At 42.1% G+C, this 21937-nt stretch overlaps 1 protein-coding gene across 2 annotated transcripts in view; it reads right to left on the bottom strand.

Annotated features, from left to right (window-relative positions):
* mvb12ba (multivesicular body subunit 12Ba) overlaps positions 1-19988 on the bottom strand; it is a 43210-nt gene extending 23222 nt beyond the window's left edge. Inside the window, exons 1-3 of one of the 2 annotated variants that reach the window (XM_042302716.1) lie at positions 19744-19988; positions 9037-9159; positions 2209-2316 (exon numbers count right to left, since the gene is read on the bottom strand). In XM_042302716.1, the coding sequence (XP_042158650.1) occupies positions 2209-2316; positions 9037-9150 (222 nt within the window). In that variant the 5' untranslated portion in view covers positions 9151-9159; positions 19744-19988. The other variant, XM_042302715.1, reaches the window with a different exon arrangement.
* Between the last annotated feature and the right edge of the window lie 1949 nt (positions 19989-21937).

The following is a 21937-nucleotide window of genomic DNA, read 5'->3' as shown; positions in this document are numbered from 1 at the left end:
CTACGCCTAAATAAGGTAATTGGTATCACAGTTCTCTACCAACAGGCTCTACGCCTAGATAAGGTCATCGGTATCACAGTTCTCTACCAACAGGCTCTACGCCTAAATAAGGTCATCGGTATCACAGTTCTCTACCAACAGGCTCTACGCCTAAATAAGGTCATCGGTATCACAGTTCTCTACCAACAGGCTCTACGCCTAAATAAGGTCATCGGTATCACAGTTCTCTACCAACAGGCTCTACGCCTAAATAAGGTCATCGGTATCACAGTTCTCTACCAACAGGCTCTACGCCTAAATAAGGTCATCGGTATCACAGTTCTCTACCAACAGGCTCTACGCCTAAATAAGGTCATCGGTATCACAGTTCTCTACCAACAAGCTCTACGCCTAGATAAGGTAATTGGTATCACAGTTCTCTACGCCTAAATAAGGTCATCGGTATCACAGTTCTCTACCAACAGGCTCTACGCCTAAATAAGGTCATCGGTATCACAGTTCTCTACCAACAAGCTCTACGCCTAGATAAGGTAATTGGTATCACAGTTCTCTACGCCTAAATAAGGTCATCGGTATCACAGTTCTCTACCAACAGGCTCTACGCCTAAATAAGGTCATCGGTATCACAGTTCTCTACGCCAGGTAATCAGTATCACAGTTCCAGGATCCACCAGGGTAGATTTTGCCTTTGTTACTCTAATTCATATTTGGCAAGTTTCCAACCATAGTGGTCCTGCTGGATCAGTTGGTAGAGCAGGACACTTGCAATGCCAGGGTTGTGGTTTTGATACCCGGGGCCACCCGTATGAAAAATGTACGCACACATGGTTAAGTCGCTTTGGATAAAAGGTGCTTGGCATATGTTATAGCACCTGGTAAAGCGTTATATAAATCGAATTCTTAATTTTTTGGGGCTAATTAGCCGAAGCGGAGAAACTGGTGACTCTTGCAGAATATGTTTGTCAGGTAACATAAGTTATGGTACAAAAAAGCTGCCAGAAAACAAGGTGCTTCAGATGAGATATTTCAGTCTCTTTCCCCATCACAGAGAGTGAGTCATGCATGCTGTTTGAGTTTATGTTTAGAGAGGCTTATTGTATTGTTGTGTTGAGAAACAGGTTCCTCTTCCCTACAGTAATTATTTGAACACCAGGGCTCTCCAGAGGGTGGCACGGTCTGCCCAACGCATCACCGGGGGCAAACTACCTGCCCTCCAGGACACCTACAGCATCTGATGTCACAGGAAGGCCAAAAAGATCATCAAGTACATCAACCACCCCGAGCCACTGCCTGTTCACCCCGCTATCATCCAGAAGGTGAGGTCAGTACAGGTGCATCATCACCACCCGAGCCACTGCCTGTTCATCCCGCTATCATCCAGAAGGTGAGGTCAGTACAGGTGCATCATCACCACCCCGAGCCACTGCCTGTTCATCCCGCTATCATCCAGAAGGTGAGGTCAGTACAGGTGCATCATCACCACCCGAGCCACTGCCTGTTCATCCCGCTATCATCCAGAAGGTGAGGTCAGTACAGGTGCATCATCACCACCCGAGCCACTGCCTGTTCACCCCGCTATCATCCAGAAGGTGAGGTCAGTACAGGTGCATCAAAGCTGGGACCGAGAGACTGAAAAACAGCTTCTATCTCAAGGACATCAGACTGTTAAGCAGCCATCACTATTCAGCTTCCACCCGGTTACTCAACCCTGCACCTTAGAGGCTGCTGCCCCATATACATAGACATTGAGTCTCTGGTCACTTAAATAATGGAACACTGGTCACTTTAATAATGTTTACATACTGCTTTGCCTCATCTCATATGTATATACTGTATTCTATTCTACTGTATTTTAGTCAATGTCACTCCGACAATGCTCGTCCTGACATTTATATATTTCTTAATTCCATTATTTTACATTTAGATGTGTGTACTGTAGTGTATTTTTAGATTGTACTGCGCTGTTGGAGCTAGGTACACAAACATTTCGCTACACCCGTAATAACATCTGCTAAATATGTGTATGTGACCAATAAATTGTGATTTGATTTAGTATAGACAAACCATTCAGGAACACAGATTTTCATCACAGCGGGGCATTAGAGTGGCAGTGTGGTATCACTAATGTACGTAGACTTTCATCACTTACGTTTTCTTTAGAGAAGACCAGTGTGGTATCATTAATGTACGTAGACTTTCATCACTTACGTTTTCTTTAGAGAAGACCCTGGTGAAACAGAGGTAGCGCGTCACCTTGGATTTGAACAGGCCGTCTTTCCACAAGTCAGCGTCAAGACCATCTGTTGTTTGGGAGACCTGTTGGTTGGGAGAGGGATAGACATTTAGAGGGGCATCGCTAGTCAGTGTGGACCTATCACCATTGAGGGAGATCGTGATGAATCTGTTGATGCTGGCAAATAACAGGATTTTACTGGCTGATTGACACGAGGTCGGGTCAAGCTTGGAGAGCAGTTTTCTTCCTTAAGTTCCAGACTGAAAAAGACACCTATTGTCAAAACACAACACTTGAAAAAAACGTGAACACAAATACTAAACATCGAACATTAAACTCATGTAAAAAAAAATTGGATTAAGCAAACGGGAATTGAGGGATCCAGGATATTTGAACCTGTGGGATATTGGGGTGTTACACCACTGCTCATGTAAGTAGGTCTTCTGTATCCGGCCAATCCAGCAGTGCCTGTTAACTTGATAGAGAGAAGAAGAAGAAAACTGCAGGATAAGCGATAAGCGACCTGCAGGATAAGCGACCCTCACGCAAAAGCAACACATTCTTGGGTTTCTCCGTGGCAACAGGAATTCTGTGGCCCACCATGGCTGGTTTGGAAGCCACTGCCACCCCAATGATGTATAATTGAGTTCAGAGGGAAGTGTCTATACTTGGCTATCAGTGAGAAATGTAGATTCCCTGTCAGACCAGAGGTCAGCGAAGCCTCGACAATGATATTTTCTCTACCACAGAGAGATAAAAACCGTTGGTGGTGGTGGTGGGGGACTGCTTTTCCAAAAATGAGTTTTGATGGAGCGAGCCAGTTAATGGACCGAGTACTACTAACCAACTGGCAAGGACCATAAATGGAAGGAGAAAGAGAGAAAGGGGTTTGAAGTTAGTGTGTGGATAGAAAAAATGCCTGGGGTTTAGGAAACGTACAAGACATCTTTTCTCAGCCTCTTTTCCAGGGTCAGTGCCCACCGCATCCTGTTGAGGGCCCATGGGAGAGATCCAGTGTAAGATTAAGGACGAGGGGTACTCGTAACAAAGAGAAGTGGGGTCACGCCACCCTGACACGGACTGGGCACTAGTCTGGAGGGACACCACCCTGTGTGTCTGTGTATATTTGGGGGGGGGATTGATATGCTAAGCCAGCCCTCTGTTGTGCTGTATATGTAGCCTCTGTTCAGGGGTCATGGAAGGGTCATTGAGCAGTTTGGAATGAGCACACCTGAAGGAACATACTGAACAAGTATGGTGTGTGTGTGTGTGCCCTTGAACAGATAGCCTGTGCTGCTAAAAAAGTACATTTGATGGGGGCAAACGCACCAATACAGAAATAACACATTCCTGCAGTCCTGATAAATATAATCAGATAAAATGGTGAGCATTCAGAGGTAGAAATCCAACCCTGAACAAATTCACTGGTGTGTCAGAGTGTGGTGTTTGCAGAGCTGTAGCCACAAACATTACGAGTGAAGTAGAGACTGTGCCAATCCCATTGAAGACAGGAGACGTACAGACCTATGACTGGATCGCAATAGACTAGCTGTACGCAAATTCATCCAGCTGCTTTCAAAGAAGCTTGGCGGAAGGAAGTTGAAAAAAAAAAAAATAAATAAATAAAAAAAGTCAACGACTGGACTATCTAGGTGAAGAGTCCACACTAAAAGCGCTAGCCAAATGCCAGCTAACAAGACTAGGAGTTTTGTTAGATCTCTGCCCAGGTGTGGAGGGCCGGTAGGCCAAAACAACAATCACAATATTCTAAGAATGGATCAGAATTGACAACCGAGGAATATTTTCAGGATAACTCATTTAATTCAAAGTGTGCTCTTCTCCACGTTTCTCAGTGCCTCTCAATATCTACTGTATATCCTGTCACATGACAGGAATTTCTAGGCCTACTGTTTACCATTAGGCACTAGACCAGCGTATTTAGCTTAAGTATTTGCATTTTAAAATACTTACTTTGTGTATTTGACTTTAAAAAATAAATAAAAAATGGAAGTACGCATTTTTTAAAGTATCTTCAAACAAAAGCAAACGCAACAATTTCAAAGATTATACTGAGTTACAGTTCTTATGAGGAAATGAGTCAATTGAAAGGAATTAATGAGGGCCTAATCTATGGATTTCACATGACTGGAAATACAGCTATGCATCTGTTGATCACAAACTGAAGGTCTCACAACGGCCTCAGGATCACGGCATGGTATTTCTGTGCATTCAAATTGCCAGTGATAAATTGCAATTGTGTTCAGTGTCCGTAGCTTATGCCTGCCAATAACATTACCACCACCACCACGGGGCACTTTGTTCACAACGTTGACATCAGCAAACCGCTCACCCACACGAAGGCATACACACGTGGTCTGTGGTTGGGAGGCCGGCTGGATGTACTGCCAAATTTTCTAAAACTATGTTGGTGGTTAAATTAACATTAAATTATCTGGCAATAGCTCTGGTTGACGTCATCAGCCAGCATGCCAATTGCATGCGCCCTCAACTTGAGACATCTGTAGCAGTGTGACCAAACTGCACATTTTAGAGCCCCCAGCACAAGGTGCACCTGTGTAATGATCATGCTGTTTAATCAGCTTCTTGATATGCCGCACCAGTCAGGTGGATCGATTATCTTGGCAAAGAAGAAATGCTCACTAACAAGAACGTAAACAAATTTGTATTACATTTATTTATTTAAAAAAAATCTAATATACATAAGTATTCACATCCCTGAGTCAATACTTTGTAGAAGCAACTTTGGCGGCGAGTACAGCTGTGAGTCTTTCTGGGTAAGACTAAAAGCTTTCCACACCTGGATTGTGCAACATTTGCCATTATTTAAAAAAAAAAAAGCTCTGTCAAATTGATTGTTGATCATCGCTAGACAACCATTGCTTTGCCACATTTTTTGCAGTATTACAAATAAGATGCATATTTCAGAATATTTTTATTCTGTACAGGCTTCCTTCTTTTCACTCTGTCAATTAGGTTAGTATTGTGGAGTAACTACAATGTTGTTGATCGATCCTCCGTTTTCTCCTATCACAGCCATTAAACTCTGTTACTGTTTTAAAGTCCCCATTGGCCCCACAGGGAAGTTTCCTTCCTCTCCGGCAACTGAGTTAGGAAGGACACCTGTATCTTTGTAGTGACTTGGTGTATTAATACACCATCCAAAGTGTAATTAATACTCAAAAAGTAATTAATACTCACCATACACCATACTCAAAAGGAACATTCAATGTCTGCTTTTTATATTGCGAGGCATTGGAAAACCTCCACGGTATTTGTGGTTGAATCGGTGTTAGAAATTCACATCTTGGGGCCTCCCAAGAATGGAAATCCCAAGCAGCAGAGGACCAGGCTGAGAAGAACTGTTACTAGGGAAGGGTTCACTGTGGCAGCTGGTAACGATGGCCAACAGCCAATCACAAGCTGTTAGAATCTTGGGGGATATTCGGATCCATGCGCCACTCCCAGACTTTCGTGACATCGGGTCGTGGCTTTGCGCCATCTGCCCGCACACAGAAATGAGTCTCTTCTCCGTGGCAACGAGTCAGCGGGTGCCTTTCCTTTGAGATGGTGAGAAGGAGAGCGTGACCATCAATGACAAGCCTGAGTCAATGACTACACTCGGGGAACGAGGCTGGAGATTGTGTGTGTGTGCGCATGCGTGCATGTATGTATGTATGTATGTAGGTACCTGAGCTGAGCCATAAAGGAGACTAGACATCTACCCCCCCCACTACCACTATCAGTTTAGAGTCATAACGGACACTAGACATCTACCCAACCCCACCCCACTACCACTATCAGATTAGAGCCATAAGGGACACTAGACATCTACCCACCCCACCCCACTACCACTATCAGATTAGAGCCATAAGGGACACTAGACATCTACCCCCCCACCCCACTACCACTATCAGATTAGAGCCATAAGGGACACTAGACATCTACCCACCCCACTACCCACTTACCACACTAGACATCAGATTAGAGCCATAAGGGACACTACCCACCCCACTACCACTATCAGATTAGAGCATCACTAGACATCTACCCACCCCACTACCACTATCAGATTAGAGCCATCCATACCCCCCCACTACCACTATCAGATTAGACACTAGACATCTACCCCCCCCACTACCACTATCAGATTAGAGCCATAAGGATTAGACACACTAGACATCTACCCCCCTACCACTATCAGATTAGAGCCATAAGGGACACTAGACATCTACCCCCCCACTACCACTATCAGATTAGAGCCATAAAGGAGACTAGACATCTACCACCCCACTACCACTATCAGATTAAGGGGGGACACATGTAGCATATATTTGTTTCTGAAATCACCACTCTAATTAACTTGTAATTTTTGCAGATTAAGTGTTTAGGATAGTAATGTAGCAATATTTATTGTTTACAAATTAGCTATGACAAAGCCACAATGATGGATTTTACCCCCCCATCTGTCGTCGTCAGGCAATTGTATGCAACGTTCAGCAGGTATGAGAGTGTTCTCCGGTACCTTACTTTTAACAGATTCAACAGCGCATAGATAACTTAGCAAATTACAAAAAGGTGGTCACTCAGCTAATAAAGCCCAATATCACACAAGCCGTTTTAGCATTTGAAGATGTGCAAGATTAGGAACAGACTACCTACCTCGTGTTGGTCAGCGTGCAAAGCTGGGCACAGTGCGCAGTTTGACAAGGCTACTGACATTGCCTGGGGTTGTTAGGCAAAACTATTTGTAGACTAATGACTTAACAAAGGTACATGCAGTTTGACACCGAAGGAGAGAGGACATCAGTTGTCACAAAAGATTAGGTATTTTCAGAAGCCAGAAAAACGGCAATGAGCTAAAAAAAAAAGAAAAAAAAGTTTGAAATCAAATCAAACTTTATTTGTCACACACGCTGAATACAACAAGTGTAGACATGACTGTGAAATGTTTACTTACTACAAGACCTTAACCAACAGTTCAGTTCAAGAAGAGTTAAGAGTTCTGACCAATGCATTCTACATTTGTTTGGGATCCGATGCACTTGCATCTTAAACATTTGAAAAAAATCTGTGACTCGTTACATCCCTACCTACAGTTGAAGTCGGAAGTTTACATACACCTTAACCAAATGCATTTACACTCAGTTTTTCACAATTCCTGACATTTAATCCTAGTAAAAAGTCCCTGTCTTAGGTCAGTTAGGATCACCACTTTATTTTAAGAATGTGAAATGTCAGAATAATAGTAGAGAATGATTTATTTCTGCTTTTAATTCTTTCATCACATTCCCAGTGGGTCAAAAGTTCAGACACTCAATTAGTATTGCCTTTAAATTGCTTAAATTGGGTCAAACGTTTTGAGTGCCTTCCACAAGCTTCCTACAATAAGTTGGGTGAATTTTGGCCCATTCCTCCTGACAGAGCTGGTGTAACGGAGTCAGGTTTGTAGACCTCCTTGCTCGCACACGCTTTGTGATGGCCACTCCAATACCTTGACTGTGTTGTCCTTTAGCCATTTTGCCACAATTTTGGAAGTATGCTTGGGGTCATTGTCCATTGGGAAGACCGATTTGCGACCAAGCTTTAACTTCATGACTGATGTCTTGAGATGTTGCTTCAATATATCCATATAATTTCCCTGCCTTATGATGCCATCTATTTTGTGAAGTGCACCAGTTCCTCCTGCAGCAAAGCACCCCCACAACATGATGCTGCCACCCTCGTGCTTCACGGTAGGGATGGTGTTCTTCGGGTTGCAAGCCTCCCCTTTCTCCTCCAAACATAACGATGGTCATTATGGCCAAACAGTTTTATTTTTGTTTCACCAGAGGACATTTCTCCAAAAAGTACCATCTAATTTTCCCCAGGTGCAGTTTGGAGGAGTGGCTTCTTCCTTGTTGAGTGGCCTTTCAGGTTGTCGATATAGGACTAGTTTTTACTGTGGATATAGATACATTTGTACCGTTTTCCTCCGGCACAAGGTCCTTTGCTGTTGTTCTGGGATTGATTTGCACTTTTCGCACCAAAGTACATTCATCTCTTGGAGACAGAACGCGTCTCCTTCCTGAGCGGTATGACGGCTGCATGTTCCCATGGTGTTTATACTTGCATACTATTGTTTGTACAGACGAACGTGGTACCTTCAGGCATTTGGAAATTGCTCCCGAGGATGAACCAGACTTGTTGAGGTCTACAATTATTTTTCTGTAGTCTTGGCTGATTTCTTTAGATTTTCCCATGATGTCAAGCAAAGAGAGTTTGAAGGTAGGCCTTGAAATACAGGTAGACCTCCAATTGCCTCAAATTATGTAAATTAGCCTATCAGAAGCTTCTAAAGCCATGACATCGTTTTCTGGAATTTTCCAAGCTGTTTAAATGCACAGTCAACTGAGTGTATGTAAACTTCTGACCCACTGGAATTGTGATACAGTGAATTATAAGTGAAATAATCTGTCTGTAAACAATTGTTGGAACAATTACTTGTGTCATGCACAAAGTAGATGTCCTAACCGACTTGCCAAAACTATAGTTTGTTAACAAGAAATTTGTGGAGTGGTTGAAAAAGTAGTTTTAATGACCCCAAGCTAAGTGTATGTATTATTCCGACTTCAACTGTATAAGCCTACATCAGTGTAAGAATCAACGCAATAAATGTGTGATTAACATCACAAGCCAACATCAAGAATAGCTTGTGTGGCTAAACCTTCATCAAACAGGCTGATTTGATATTCGTTTTAATTAACACATCTTTCCTGAGTCCTGCACCTCTGTGATGTACTCACCACATCATAGCCAGTAGGCGCTCTATTTCGCGAGGCCACCACCCCCACACCAGTGATGGGGTCCATGGGCAACTCCGGCAGTGCGTCTGAAAGCTCCCGAACCTCAGGCATCATGGGAGAGTTCTGAGGAAGGAAAAAAAAAACACAGCTAGAGTTCAGTGCCTCAAGAACTGTCTGATTGGGCTGAAAAGGTCAAGCGAAAACAGGTCTAATGTAAAAGTTGCCCCTAAGCACAGATCTATGGTTATGGACCCAGTGCTAATGACTAGTAGCAAGACACACTGTCTGTGGTTAAAGATTACAGGGGGGTCTTCAACCTTTTCTAGCATGAGGGCTACTTTAAAAATTATGAAACATGTCACGAGCTACTCATAAAATGTTTTCCTAGCTTTTAAATAGGCAGTCTTTGTATTTTCCAGTATGACCTTCTCTGTATATTTTTTTATTTTATTTTTTACTCTCAATTTTACAATTATTCATAGAGAACTAAAATGTGATGTCCATGTCAATGGTTGAATCACATCCAAAGACAATTTTCTAATAAAAAAAAAAAAACCTGACAAGAGACAGTGTGAGAGAAAGCGAACTGCCACTATCATTATGAAGATCAACCCCAGAATAAATTATTCAATTGGAGTGTTGAACCAGCAGGTTCATAGAATGATGATCCCATTTTACATTAAGGGGATTGGAATTAGCCTACTGTTAGACCAGGCAGTGACTCATTATACAGTGCCTTCAGAAAGTGTTTACACCCTTATTGATTTATTCCACATTTTGTTATGTTACAGCCTGATTGGATTCACACAATACCCCATAATGACAAAGCGAACATATTTAGATTCACGTTTGGCAGCAATGGATTGTGTGTAGATTGTACAATAGTTACCCATTATTCTTTTCAAAATTATTCAAGCTCTGTCAAAATGTATTGTTGATCATTGCTAGACAATCATTTTCAGGTATTGCCATATATTTTCAAGCGGATTTAAGTCAAAACTGTAACTGAGACACTCAGGAACATTCACCGTCTTCTTGGTAAGCAACTCCACTGTAGATTTGGCCTTATGTTTTAGGTTATTGTACTGCTGAAAGGTGAAATCATCTCCCAGTGTCTAGTGGAAAGCAGACTGAACCAGGTTTTCCTCTAGGATGTAGCCTGTGCTAAGTTCTATTGTGTTTCTTTTTTTATCCTGAAAAACTCACTAGTTCTTAACAATTAAAAGCATACCCATAACATGATGAAGCCACCACTATGCTTGAAAATATGGAGAGTGGTACTCAGTAATGTGTTGCATTTGCCCCAAAGATAACACTTTGTACTCAGGACAAAAAGTGACTTGCTTTACCACATTTTCTGCAGTTTTACTTTAGTGCCTTGTTGCAAACAGGATGGATGTTTTGGAATATTTTTATCCTGTATAAAAATGTACTTTTCATTCTGTCAATTAGGTTAGTATTGTGGTTTAACTATAATGTTGTTGATCCATCCTAATTGTTTTCCTATCACAGCCATTAAAAACTCAGTAACTGTTTTAAAGTCACCATTGGCCTCACGGTGAATTACTGAAGCGGTTTCCTTCATCTCCGGCAACTGAGTTAGGATGGACGCCTGTGTATTTGTAGTGACTGGGTGTTTTGATACACTATCCAACATGTAATTAACTTCACTATGCTCAAAGGGATATTCAATGTCTGCTTTTGTATTTTTACACCCACCTTCCATTAGGTGCCCTTCTTTGCGAGGCATTGGAAAAACTCCTTGGTCTTTGTTGTATAATCTGTGTTTGAAATTCACTGCTCGACCTTACAGATAATTGTGTGTGTGGGGTACAAAGATGAGGTAGTCAAAATCATGTTTAACACTATTATTGACATGCAACTTATATATCACTTGGTACACATTTTTACTCCTCAACTTACTTAGGCTTGCCATAACAACGGGATTGAATACTTATTGCCTCAAGACATCGAAGACTTTTCATTTCTAAAAATATTGAAAAACTCTACTTTGACGTTATGGGGATATTGTGTGTAGGCCAGCCAGTGACAAATCTAAATGTAATCCATTTTAAATTCAGCCTGTAAAACAACAAAATGTAGAAAAAGTTGATGGTGTGCTGTGCATACTTTCTGAAGTTACTGTTTGAGCATTTTGAAATGATAAAAACTACAACGACAAAAAATATTTGGATCACACTATTCTCTCTGCTTCTCCTCAATTCAGCAGACTGCAGAAGACAGGTTTCAAACCAAGAGAAATTTGATACAAAAAAATCATATTAATCTTTGGTCTCAACAGTCTGCACTGACAAATAGATCACAGAGGCCCTTACACAAACTGCGCCCTTCCTCTGTGCAGACCACAGAATCGCACAGCCTCATTCCTAATCTGACTTCATACAACAAAACAAAGATTCACGACAGCACCTCAGAAACAATGAATAGAACATTAAATCCTATGTTCCAGACAGACATCTAAAGCCACTAGAGCCAAACGGCACCTGAACATGTTTGAACACCATCTCACCAGTTGCAGACACAACAGTGCAACAAATATGAGTAAGGAGGGGACAGGGTACTAGTTTTGACCTCGTCAGCAGAGAAGAGCTCAGTTTCACAGAGAGGATGTGGCCTGATTATGACCATTTAAGACCAGCAGGATTTCACTGATGTTTATCTGAAAGCAAACTTGATCAAATGCTAGTTAACAAAACAAGACAAAAATGTTAGTTGGATTGTTGGAGAAACAACATTGGTCATGACATGTATTAAGGAAAAGCTGATTCCAATGCTCCGGACAGAAATTACTCAGAGGTAAAAAGGGTAACCTGGCCTCCTTAATAACAAACAGAATCAGATTGCTTTGTAAATGCTTGGCAGAATTAGAGATAGCAAAGAACACTGCCTCGAACAGCGTAGTAAAAAAACGGGTTCCACTGATTCACAGATAGGACATGGAATGGAGGACCTGACAGTCTGGGTGTGACGGTTTAAACATTAAAAAGTTTAATCTCTCCAAAATATGTTCCTGGGCGACCAGAAGTTTTATTTTGGGACCACTAACACCCATAAGCACTCCCATTTCGTTGCATCGGATGTCCTGCATGTCAATGGAGACGTCCACAACGGAGTGGAAACGCAACGGTGGTTGAAGGCCCCGTTGCGAGACGGACACTGCATACTTACATTTTGTTCCCTTCATCTTCAGGCCAGCCAGATCACATTGAAGAACAGGTACTTACCACAGAAGAAGAAAAACATTTGGTTTTCGATTAAGGCTTTATGGGATAGCTAGCAACTTGTAAACAGTTACCGATTCCTATACGAGTACTAGTGTATTTTAATAGTAAATGTTAAAAATAATACACATTGGCTGTTCAGCCAATTATATTGACCGTTGCTTCCCGTTTAAGTTTATTGTGATAGTAATGATGTTTTTTAAAATTATAATTATTGGGTGGTTGTCACTAGCTACAATGGTATCTTCAACCTAGCCTAGCTTTTAGCAAGCTAGCCGCTCTTAGAGAAACAAGTAACAAAACATGTTTTATTATCACGTGAAACAATATATTTATCCTGTCGTGAATGAAAAAGGTAATTTTGCAAACTTCCAAAATAAATGTGATCTTTGACGAGAGACAGTCTCTCCTCCATCTTGCATTACAAACACTACACTTGTCTGTTCAGTAGAGTGAAAATAAAACCTTTTTTTTTTACCCCTGTACGTAATGAAATACGTCACGATGTAAACGGGCATAACAAGCCGACTACACTGTTCGCTGCAAAATAAATGTAGAAAGCTATGTTATTCAATTATTGCACCGACACTGCTCGCGTGCGCCAACGAGCGTCTGTGTTGCCAAGGGCTAAAATAAAAGTCAGTTCTACTTCTGATGCAGATCGAGCTGCAAGTCCTGCCTCTCCCATCTCCTCATTGGATATACCCACTTGGGTGACTGAAAGACGAACGGTGGCGGTAATGCACCTAATTTATTAAAGTTGCCAATCGCAATATAAAGTCAAGAGAAGAAAAGGTCTAGGAGGAAAGATGACTAGAAACGATTCGTTTGACCATTTTGTGTGTGGATTAATTGTCGGAGTAGAGGACCTTGTGCATTTCAGGTAAAATAACAACTCAATGTTTATATCCCAGGACAAATTAGCTAGCAACAGCAAGCTAGCTAAATAGGACAAATTTGCTAGCAAGTGCAAGCTAACTAGCTATAAAGGTTTAATGCTTTTTGACCTATGCCCAAATTAATATAATTGGTTCAGAGTTTGTTTTGATATTTTAACCTGCGTGTCGTGATTGCGTTTGGTGTGGGGGGACAAAATAAACGTATGCACGATGGCGCACGCGCGCAGCCGGTTTGGGTTCTGTGTCAGGCTTCACTGTACGGTTGTTTCCGAGCGCCCCAGATAAACAAGCAAGTGCAGATTCGTTAGCGCAATGTTCACACCATACTCTACAGCGAAACGGCTTGCTTCGAGCCCAACCACCTCAAAAGATCTGACCCATATTACCCGCGCAACATTATCTTCCTATAGCAGTAGCGGGCCGTTCTATAAAAAAAATAGAAATTGTATGTCACATGCGCCAAATCCAACCTTACAGTGAAATGCGTACTTAAAAGCCCTTAAAAAACAATGAAGTTAAGAAAAGCTACTCGTGCATCGACTTTGTTAACCATTTATTTTAACTTTGTTCAGTCACGTTACCTCATTGGCTAGCTAGCTAACAACCTGAGAACTTTAGCAGTACATCCAAACATCTGGTGGCACAGAGAAAAGGGGATATCTTCTTCAGGATCAATGATCATAGCAATGAATGAATGAATGACTGATTCCTTGCATGTCATCACTCAAACTTTACGCTTTTAAAGGGGACCGTGTTCAATTTTCGATGACCTGCATCGCAATAGGAAAAATAGTGCTTTTATACAATGTAGAAACCTAATATGATATTTCAATTACAGAAATTCGTATCAACATTTTAGCTTTTACTAGCAAACAAATATATTTTTTGTGAGTTTAATCTTGGTGGGCAGGCTTTCATAGTTAACTAATATTTTTTTAAGTGTTACATATTAGTTTTGGGGGAACAATACGTGCTTTAAACATAGCCTAGATCGAATTTATATAGGCTGTATCTCAATCAAATATTGAAAAATATATTTTCTGTTTATATTTTCTGTGGTTTTCATAATTAAGTTAGGCGCATCATTGCTCCCAATATTTATTTTTAATTTAAAGCCCTGCGAACAGGTCCCGATCATTATCATCATCATCGTAAAGGGAGAAAACGTCAACAAATATGTCTACCTAACGCAATAACGCTGTAAGGTTAGTAAGAGGGGATATGCATCTTTCTAGTTGTCTGCCACGGATATATAAAGTCCTCTGTGTGCACCGTGGTTAAAAGTTGGGGGGGGGAATACACCGATTACAGATTTCACTGCAGTTGATATGCAGCCATTGTCAATGGCCTTTGTGAGTTGAGGTAATTTGCTAAATGAAGGACTGTATGTGCCATTTGAGCTGCGACTCATGCTACTGAAACAAGTGTGTCTTCCTCATCAATATCGCTGTGCACCGTTTACTCTGAAACAAGTGTCTTCCTCATCAATATCGCTGTGCACCGTTTACTCTGAAACAAGTGTCTTCCTCATCAATATCGCTGTGCACCGTTTACTCTGAAACAAGTGTCTTCCTCATCAATATCGCTGTGCACCGTTTACTCTGAAACAACCATTTACTCTGAAACAAGTGTCTTCCTCATCAATATCGCTGTGCACCGTTTACTCTGAAACAAGTGTCTTCCTCATCAATATCGCTGTGCACCGTTTACTCTGAAACAAGTGTCTTCCTCATCAATATCGCTGTGCACCGTTTACTCTGAAACAAGTGTCTTCCTCATCAATATCGCTGTGCACCGTTTACTCTGAAACAAGTGTCTTCCTCATCAATATCGCTGTGCACCGTTTACTCTGAAACAAGTGTCTTCCTCATCAATATCGCTGTGCACCATTTACTCTGAAACAAGTGTCTTCCTCATCAATATCACTGTGCACCATTTACTCTGAAACAAGTGTCTTCCTCATCAATATCACTGTGCACCATTTACTCTGAAACAAGTGTCTTCCTCATCAATATCACTGTGCACCGTTTACTCTGAAACAAGTGTCTTCCTCATCAATATCACTGTGCACCGTTTACTCTGAAACAAGTGTCTTCCTCATCAATATCACTGTGCACCGTTTACTCTGAAACAAGTGTCTTCCTCATCAATATCACTGTGCACCATTTACTCTGAAACAAGTGTCTTCCTCATCAATATCGCTGTGCACCGTTTACTCTGAAACAAGTGTCTTCCTCATCAATATCGCTGTGCACCGTTTACTCTGAAACAAGTGTCTTCCTCATCAATATCGCTGTGCACCATTTACTCTGAAACAAGTGTCTTCCTCATCAATATCGCTGTGCACCATTTACTCTGAAACAAGTGTCTTCCTCATCAATATCGCTGTGCACCGTTTACTCTGAAACAAGTGTCTTCCTCATCAATATCGCTGTGCACCGTTTACTCTCTTTTCAACAGGTTGTTATTAGCCTTCACCAAAATGGGAGTTGAGACAAAAACAGCATTAGAAAGCAAATATTCTTCCCCTTTTTTTTAAATCAGTAGATACCCACATCTGGTGGTTTCTTTTGCCCTGCGTTTGATTTGGGAGTTTAATCTTGGTGGTCTTTTGTTAAACATGAAACAACGTAGGCTCCTTGACGAATGGAAACAGTATTTGCCTTCAAAACATTTTTTTGCTGCATATTTCAGTCTGGAACCTGTCTAGGTTTAGGGGGAGGGGGTTGTCACCTATTCTAAAAAAGGCACACTAGAGCAGTTTGCAAAAACCACAGCTCTTAGTTGGAACACATTTCCCTACTTTTATAAACCTTTACATTTTTAATTGGAGTGAAAGCTGTGGTGATTTGGTAGAAATGTAGCTTGTCTACAGTTTTCTTTGTGTATCCCATCGTTTCTTATAGACCCAATGGGAGGTTGGGTGCGCAGCACGCTGGTGTCTGTAGAGGGAGTGGTCAAATCCAATCTGACTGAGACACGTAACAGAGGGAAAAGGAGAATGTAGGGAGGAGAACTGAACACTTGGCTAGGTTTATTTTTCATGTCAGTTGTCGAAGCAGTGTCCAGATACACAAGCCTACTGTATGACTGTGGTAGTACTTCATCCCAGCTGTCATTCCAGGCAATAGGATTTCACATACTTTATGTTGGATTTTCCCCTTTTGTCCTCTCTTTTTAAGTGGGCTGAATATTGAGACTTGGGGGGGGGGGAACGACATCAAAACATAGCAGCATATTAATGAGAGCTGAACTCTTTGGAGTTTGCACAGAGCAGGCAACACACTCTGGAGGCTACCTAGGCAACCGGGGCCCCTCCCGCCTGGCATCTCCTTGGCTACCCGGCTCCCTTGCCAAAACAACTGACATAAAGAGGCTGTGTCAACTTGGTGAGGTAAACAGAAGCAGTTTGAGGCAAAGGGAACAACTGATGTGAAATGTATACCACAGGTTTAGGAGGGGACAGACAGACCCCCCAAGTCACTGGAGTTGAAGCAGCTGATGGTGACAGGCTAGAGAGAGCAACCTGACAAGTGACTTGGTGGCAGGCACCTGACAGTGACAGATATATTAGGCTACTGTACAACCAGTTAACTCACTCATTCACAGAACCAGGAAGAAGCCGGACATCATAGCCGTACACACAAGCATGTGCCTAAACAGTGAGAACAAATGCATAGTGCCTGGTATAGCATGTAGGAATCCAGCATTTGTCAACAGCAGAGGTTAGGTGGGTCGCTGGGCTAGCCAAGAAGCTCAAATGCACAACTCACCCATACATGCACAAGCAGGGGGGTCCGACCATGGTCGCCACACATTACACTGTTGTTCACTATGTACATACCACTCACATGTGTGGCCGCTAATGGGGCGAAGCAGGTCCATACCGAGCAGAGTCCTATCTGAATTCCTCTTGTGAAAAAAGACATTGCTAAGGAGACAGGGAGGAACACGACTGCCAAGATTGCAGAGACCATCTAGGCGCTGTATCTCTGCTTACAGTAACAGGAGCTGAACAGCAAGTGAACACACTTGACACACACACACAGAGAGAGCCTGGAATGTGTCATTAACAGGCCTAGATTAGTTTGAGAGCAAGGACAGTTAGAATAGGTAGTGAGTTAAGTAGTCAGCTTGCATTAGGCTAGCTTTGGTCCTCACATTTTTTTTTTTTTATACCTTTATTTAACCAGGCAAGTCAGTTAAGAATACATCCTTATTTTCAATGATGGCCTGGGAACAGTGGGTTAACTGCCTGTTCAGGGGCAGAACGACAGATTTGTACCTTGTCAGCTCGGGGGTTTGAACTCACAACCTTCCGGTTACTAGTCCAACGCTCTAACCACTAGGCTACCCTGCCGATGAAGAAAACAAAAACAGCCTACATACCCTAATACAGTTAGGACTTTCCAACAATTGGCTTCCTTGCCCCCTTTTTCTGAAGAGAAACTCAAACAAACATCAATTTAAGTGTTACGTCAACTGCTTGGGCAAATGTAGTAAACGGAAACTACCCAAATGTTATGCTCCCACAACAGTTACGTGAAATCATGAGTCACTTCCTCAAGAACCAGTTCCTCATTTAGCTCAAAGCAGGTATGTGAAATCATGGGTCACTTCCTCAAGAACCAGTTCCTCATTTAGCTCAAAGCAGGTATGTTAAATCATGGGTCACTTCCTCAAGAACCAGTTCTCCATTTAGCTTCCCTCCTCTCGCATATTATTAAAATTAACATAAAGAAAACTACCGCACGCAAGATGGAAAGGGAGGAATACCAAAATGTCTCAGCATTCCAAACAAAAAGGCCTAGGCTACCAACACATCTTAATTGAAAGTAGTGGCTACTTTGTTTAACATCTGTATATTGAGGTCTTTCAATGTGTAACTCATATTTATTTACCCATTTGTAATCCCAGACAACGACTTACCAGACGCACAACTTCCTCTCTCTTCATGTAAGAATCATATCTGAGGCTAAATCCAATGAATTGCTGAACAAGTGTCAGCTAAAATTAGCAGGGTCCATCATCAGATTTGAATTACTTTTCTGCACAGAGATGGTTCTCAAGCATTTAGTCTTGCCTACCTCATGTAGGACAAGTTAACACGTACACCCCAGTAAAGATGATCAAACCTTTCAAACTGAACAAATCCAGCAACAACAACATCCCAGAACAAATTAATATAGTAAGAAAGTTACAGTAACTAGGTCTTCTGTATGCCTTGGCAGAGCACCAAGCACTGACTACAGATACCAGACCAAAAACAAATTTACCAGCTATCCCTGCATTATGTGAATTTAATGACTCCAATTTGGCTATTACATTTTAATTCTTACAAAACTGTTTACAAAATGTGCCAATCACATTCCATAGGCCTAGATAGGAAGAAGTATGCATTTCTGTTTTTAAAAGTTAGGTGGCTGATACAAAGAGTTTGAGACTAAACTGCAATTATACTTAGCTGTAGACTCACTCAACTCAAGAGTAAATGCCTGCATCTCTTGGCTGTTTACTATTTTATCTGAGGCCTCTAAACAATATTCTGAGTGACCCGAATGCCATGCAAAGGTATACCATGATAGCTTATCTATATACACTTTCTTGCCAACAAATAGGCACAAGATTGCAGAATACCTTGCTTGGTGTGCATGAGAGTAAATATCTCCATTGGGTGTGTAGCCAGCACAATTTCCTTGGATGAAAAACAACAACAATGTTGTATGACTGAATGCACTGTGTAGGAAACTAGCTAAATAAGTGGCCTGCTGTATTGACTGGGAACCTAGCCTACCTACAGACCTAGCTAGCTAGCTTCCTCCAACTAAATATAGTTAGTTCATTAGCTAGGTAACGTTAGTAAATATATATATATATATATATATGGCTGTAGAAAGACATACGCTGCTAACTAGCAGCGAAAGTTACTCTTTGGTAAGAGAATGCTTGCTAGCTGATTGTGTGAGTCCTTGACATTGGCACATAGCTTAACTTTAGCAAAACATCGGCAGGCAGCTAACGAACACAGCCAGTGCTAGCTAGCTACTTAGCTAACGTGTTCATTCACATTTCTAACTTAACGAGGTAACTAAAAGTCTATTAAAATAACCAACACGGCTTGCCATAATATGGTAACAGTAGAACTGGTTAATTAAGTTAGTAAACAAAGCTAGCAAGCTAACGAACGTTAGCATCTTTCGCTCCGAAAGAAAAGACAACCAAAGACAAAGTTAGCATGCACCATCGGTAGCTAGTTACGTTAGCAGGTTAATTATGCAAAGCAAAATTAGCAACAATATACAATCCATATACATATATATATATTACTCCAAATGTGTCATCATCTCGTTAAATCTCTCGTATAGACTTAACTGTTACTCGCGGCACAGTGTCCCTCCTTTTCAGACAAAAGCATCTTTTCATGACCACAGAAGCAGCAGGGGGGCTAGCAGTAGTGCTACAAGCCGCGGTCTCGTTCGAGGCCAACCGCGGAGAGAAGCAGATGCTAACTACTTAAGCAGCTAAGCTAACTAGCTAGTTTGCAAGCTAACTAATCGATTTCTTACCCAGTGAGGCCCAACAATTCAGATTTTTTTTTTTTTTTTTTTAACAATCTTGGTTTAGACTTTCTATCTTCTTTTCCTCTTCTCCCCCTTTTTCGGGAATTACAGCCGCAAGAAATGCATCCTTTGTGGGATGTTAGCTAATCCCCCCCCAACGAGTTGATTTACTGAGCATTTAGGTGACTGAGATTATAGCTAGCGGATTCTAATAGCTGCCATTTGTGGACATTGCAGTGAGAGAATGAGGGAGTGTACCAAGGCAGAAGTGATATGGTAATACCCCCCTCCCTCCCTGCTCATGTTTGTTTTGTTTTGTGACGGACATATCAACAGTCACTATAAATGAGCCCGCTATGAATTCTTTGCTTCTGATGAAAAATGTACTGTCATATTGTTTTCCTTTTAATTTAAAAATCAAATCAAATGTATTTATAAAGCCCATCTTACATCAGCTGATGTCATAAAGTGCTGTACAGAAACCCAGCCTAAAACCCCAAACAGCAAGCAATACAGGTGTAGAAGCACGTTGGCTAAGAAAAACTCCCTAGAAAAGCCAAAACCTAGGAAGAAACCTAGAGAGGAACCAGGCTCTTCTGGCTGTACCGGGTGGAGATTATAACAGAACATGTCCAAGATGTTCAAATGTTCATAGATGACCAGCAGGGTCAAATAATATAATCACAGTGGTTGTCGAGGATGGTCAGCACCTCAGGAGTAAATGTCAGTTGGCTTTTCATAGTCGATCATTCAGAGTATCTCTACCGCTCCTGCTGTCTCTAGAGAGTTGAAAACAGCAGGTCTGGGACAGGTAGCACGTCCGGTGAACAGGTCAGGGTCCCATAGCCGCAGGCAGAACAGTTGAAACTGGAGCAGCAGCACGGCCAGGTGGACTGGGGACAGCAAGGAGTCATCAGGCCAGGTAGTCCTGAGGCATGGTCCTATGGCTCAAGTCCTCCAAGAGAGAGTAAAAGAGAGAGAATTAGAGAGCGCATACTTAAATTCACACAGGACACCGGATAGGACAGGAGAAAGACTCCAGACATAACAGACTGACCCTAGCCCCCCGACAAATAAACTACTGCAGCATAAATACTGGAGGCTGAGACAGGAGGGGTCGGGAGACCCCAGGGCCAAAAAGGCAGGATATAACCCCACTCACTTTGCCAAAGCACAGCCCCCACACCACTAGAGGGATACCTTCAACCACCAACTTACCATCCTGAGAAAAGGCAGAGTTCAGCCCACAAAGATCTCCGCCACAGCACAACCCAAGAGGGGGCGCCAACCCGGACAGGAAGATCACATCAGTGACTCAACCCACTCAAGTGATGCACCCCTCCTAGGGACGGTATGGAAGAGCACCAGTAAGCCAGTGACTCAGCCCCTGTAATAGGGTTAGAGGCAGAGAATCCCAGTGGAGAGAGGGGAACTAGCCAGGCAGAGACAGCAAGGGCGGTTCATTGCTCCAGAACCTTTCTGTTCACCTTCCCACTCCTGGGCCAGACTACACTCAATCATATGACCCACTGAAGAGATGAGTCCTAATAATTTCCTTCCCCATTATTAGTTTATGTGCATATTCAGCTACAATCTGAGTTAGACCTAGCCTTTGATCATGACTCAGTTCCATTACACATAAGAGTCGTTGGACAAAGGCATCTTCTGTATGGGGGAGTTACTGTGTTTTGTAACAGGTCGCCAAACAACCTATGGGAACATCCCTTTCACACGATGTGATTGAGATGCTTAATATCAAAGAACTTTACAGTCACGTCACACCCTTACTATATCCACGTGACCTGTCACTATGGACGGGTCAGCTGACAACATCAGTAAAACATGGAAGGACAGCTTCAATGGGGGGGCAGAAGTATTTTATTTTTTATTTAACTAGGCAAGTCAGTTAAGAACAATTTCTAATTTACAATGATGGCCTACACCGGCTAAAATTGACGACACTGGGCCAATTGTGCGCCGCCCAATCATGGCTGGGTGTGATACAGCCTGGATTTGAACCAGGGTGTCTGTAGTGACGCCTCTAGCACTGAGATGCAGTGCCTTAGACCACTGCGCCACTCAGGAGCCCAAAAGTCTGCTTGAGTTGTGGTTCTGGATGGCCAGATAGCTACCAACAATGATAAGAAACTGCCATGGTTCCGAATGGCCAGATAGCTACCAACAATGACAAGAAACTGCC

The sequence above is a fragment of the Oncorhynchus tshawytscha genome, linkage group LG20, assembly GCF_018296145.1.
Source record: "Oncorhynchus tshawytscha isolate Ot180627B linkage group LG20, Otsh_v2.0, whole genome shotgun sequence".
Lineage (NCBI taxonomy): Eukaryota > Metazoa > Chordata > Actinopteri > Salmoniformes > Salmonidae > Oncorhynchus > Oncorhynchus tshawytscha.
The sequence above is the reverse complement of the archived record's forward strand: the minus strand, read 5'-3'. Positions and strand labels throughout refer to the sequence as shown.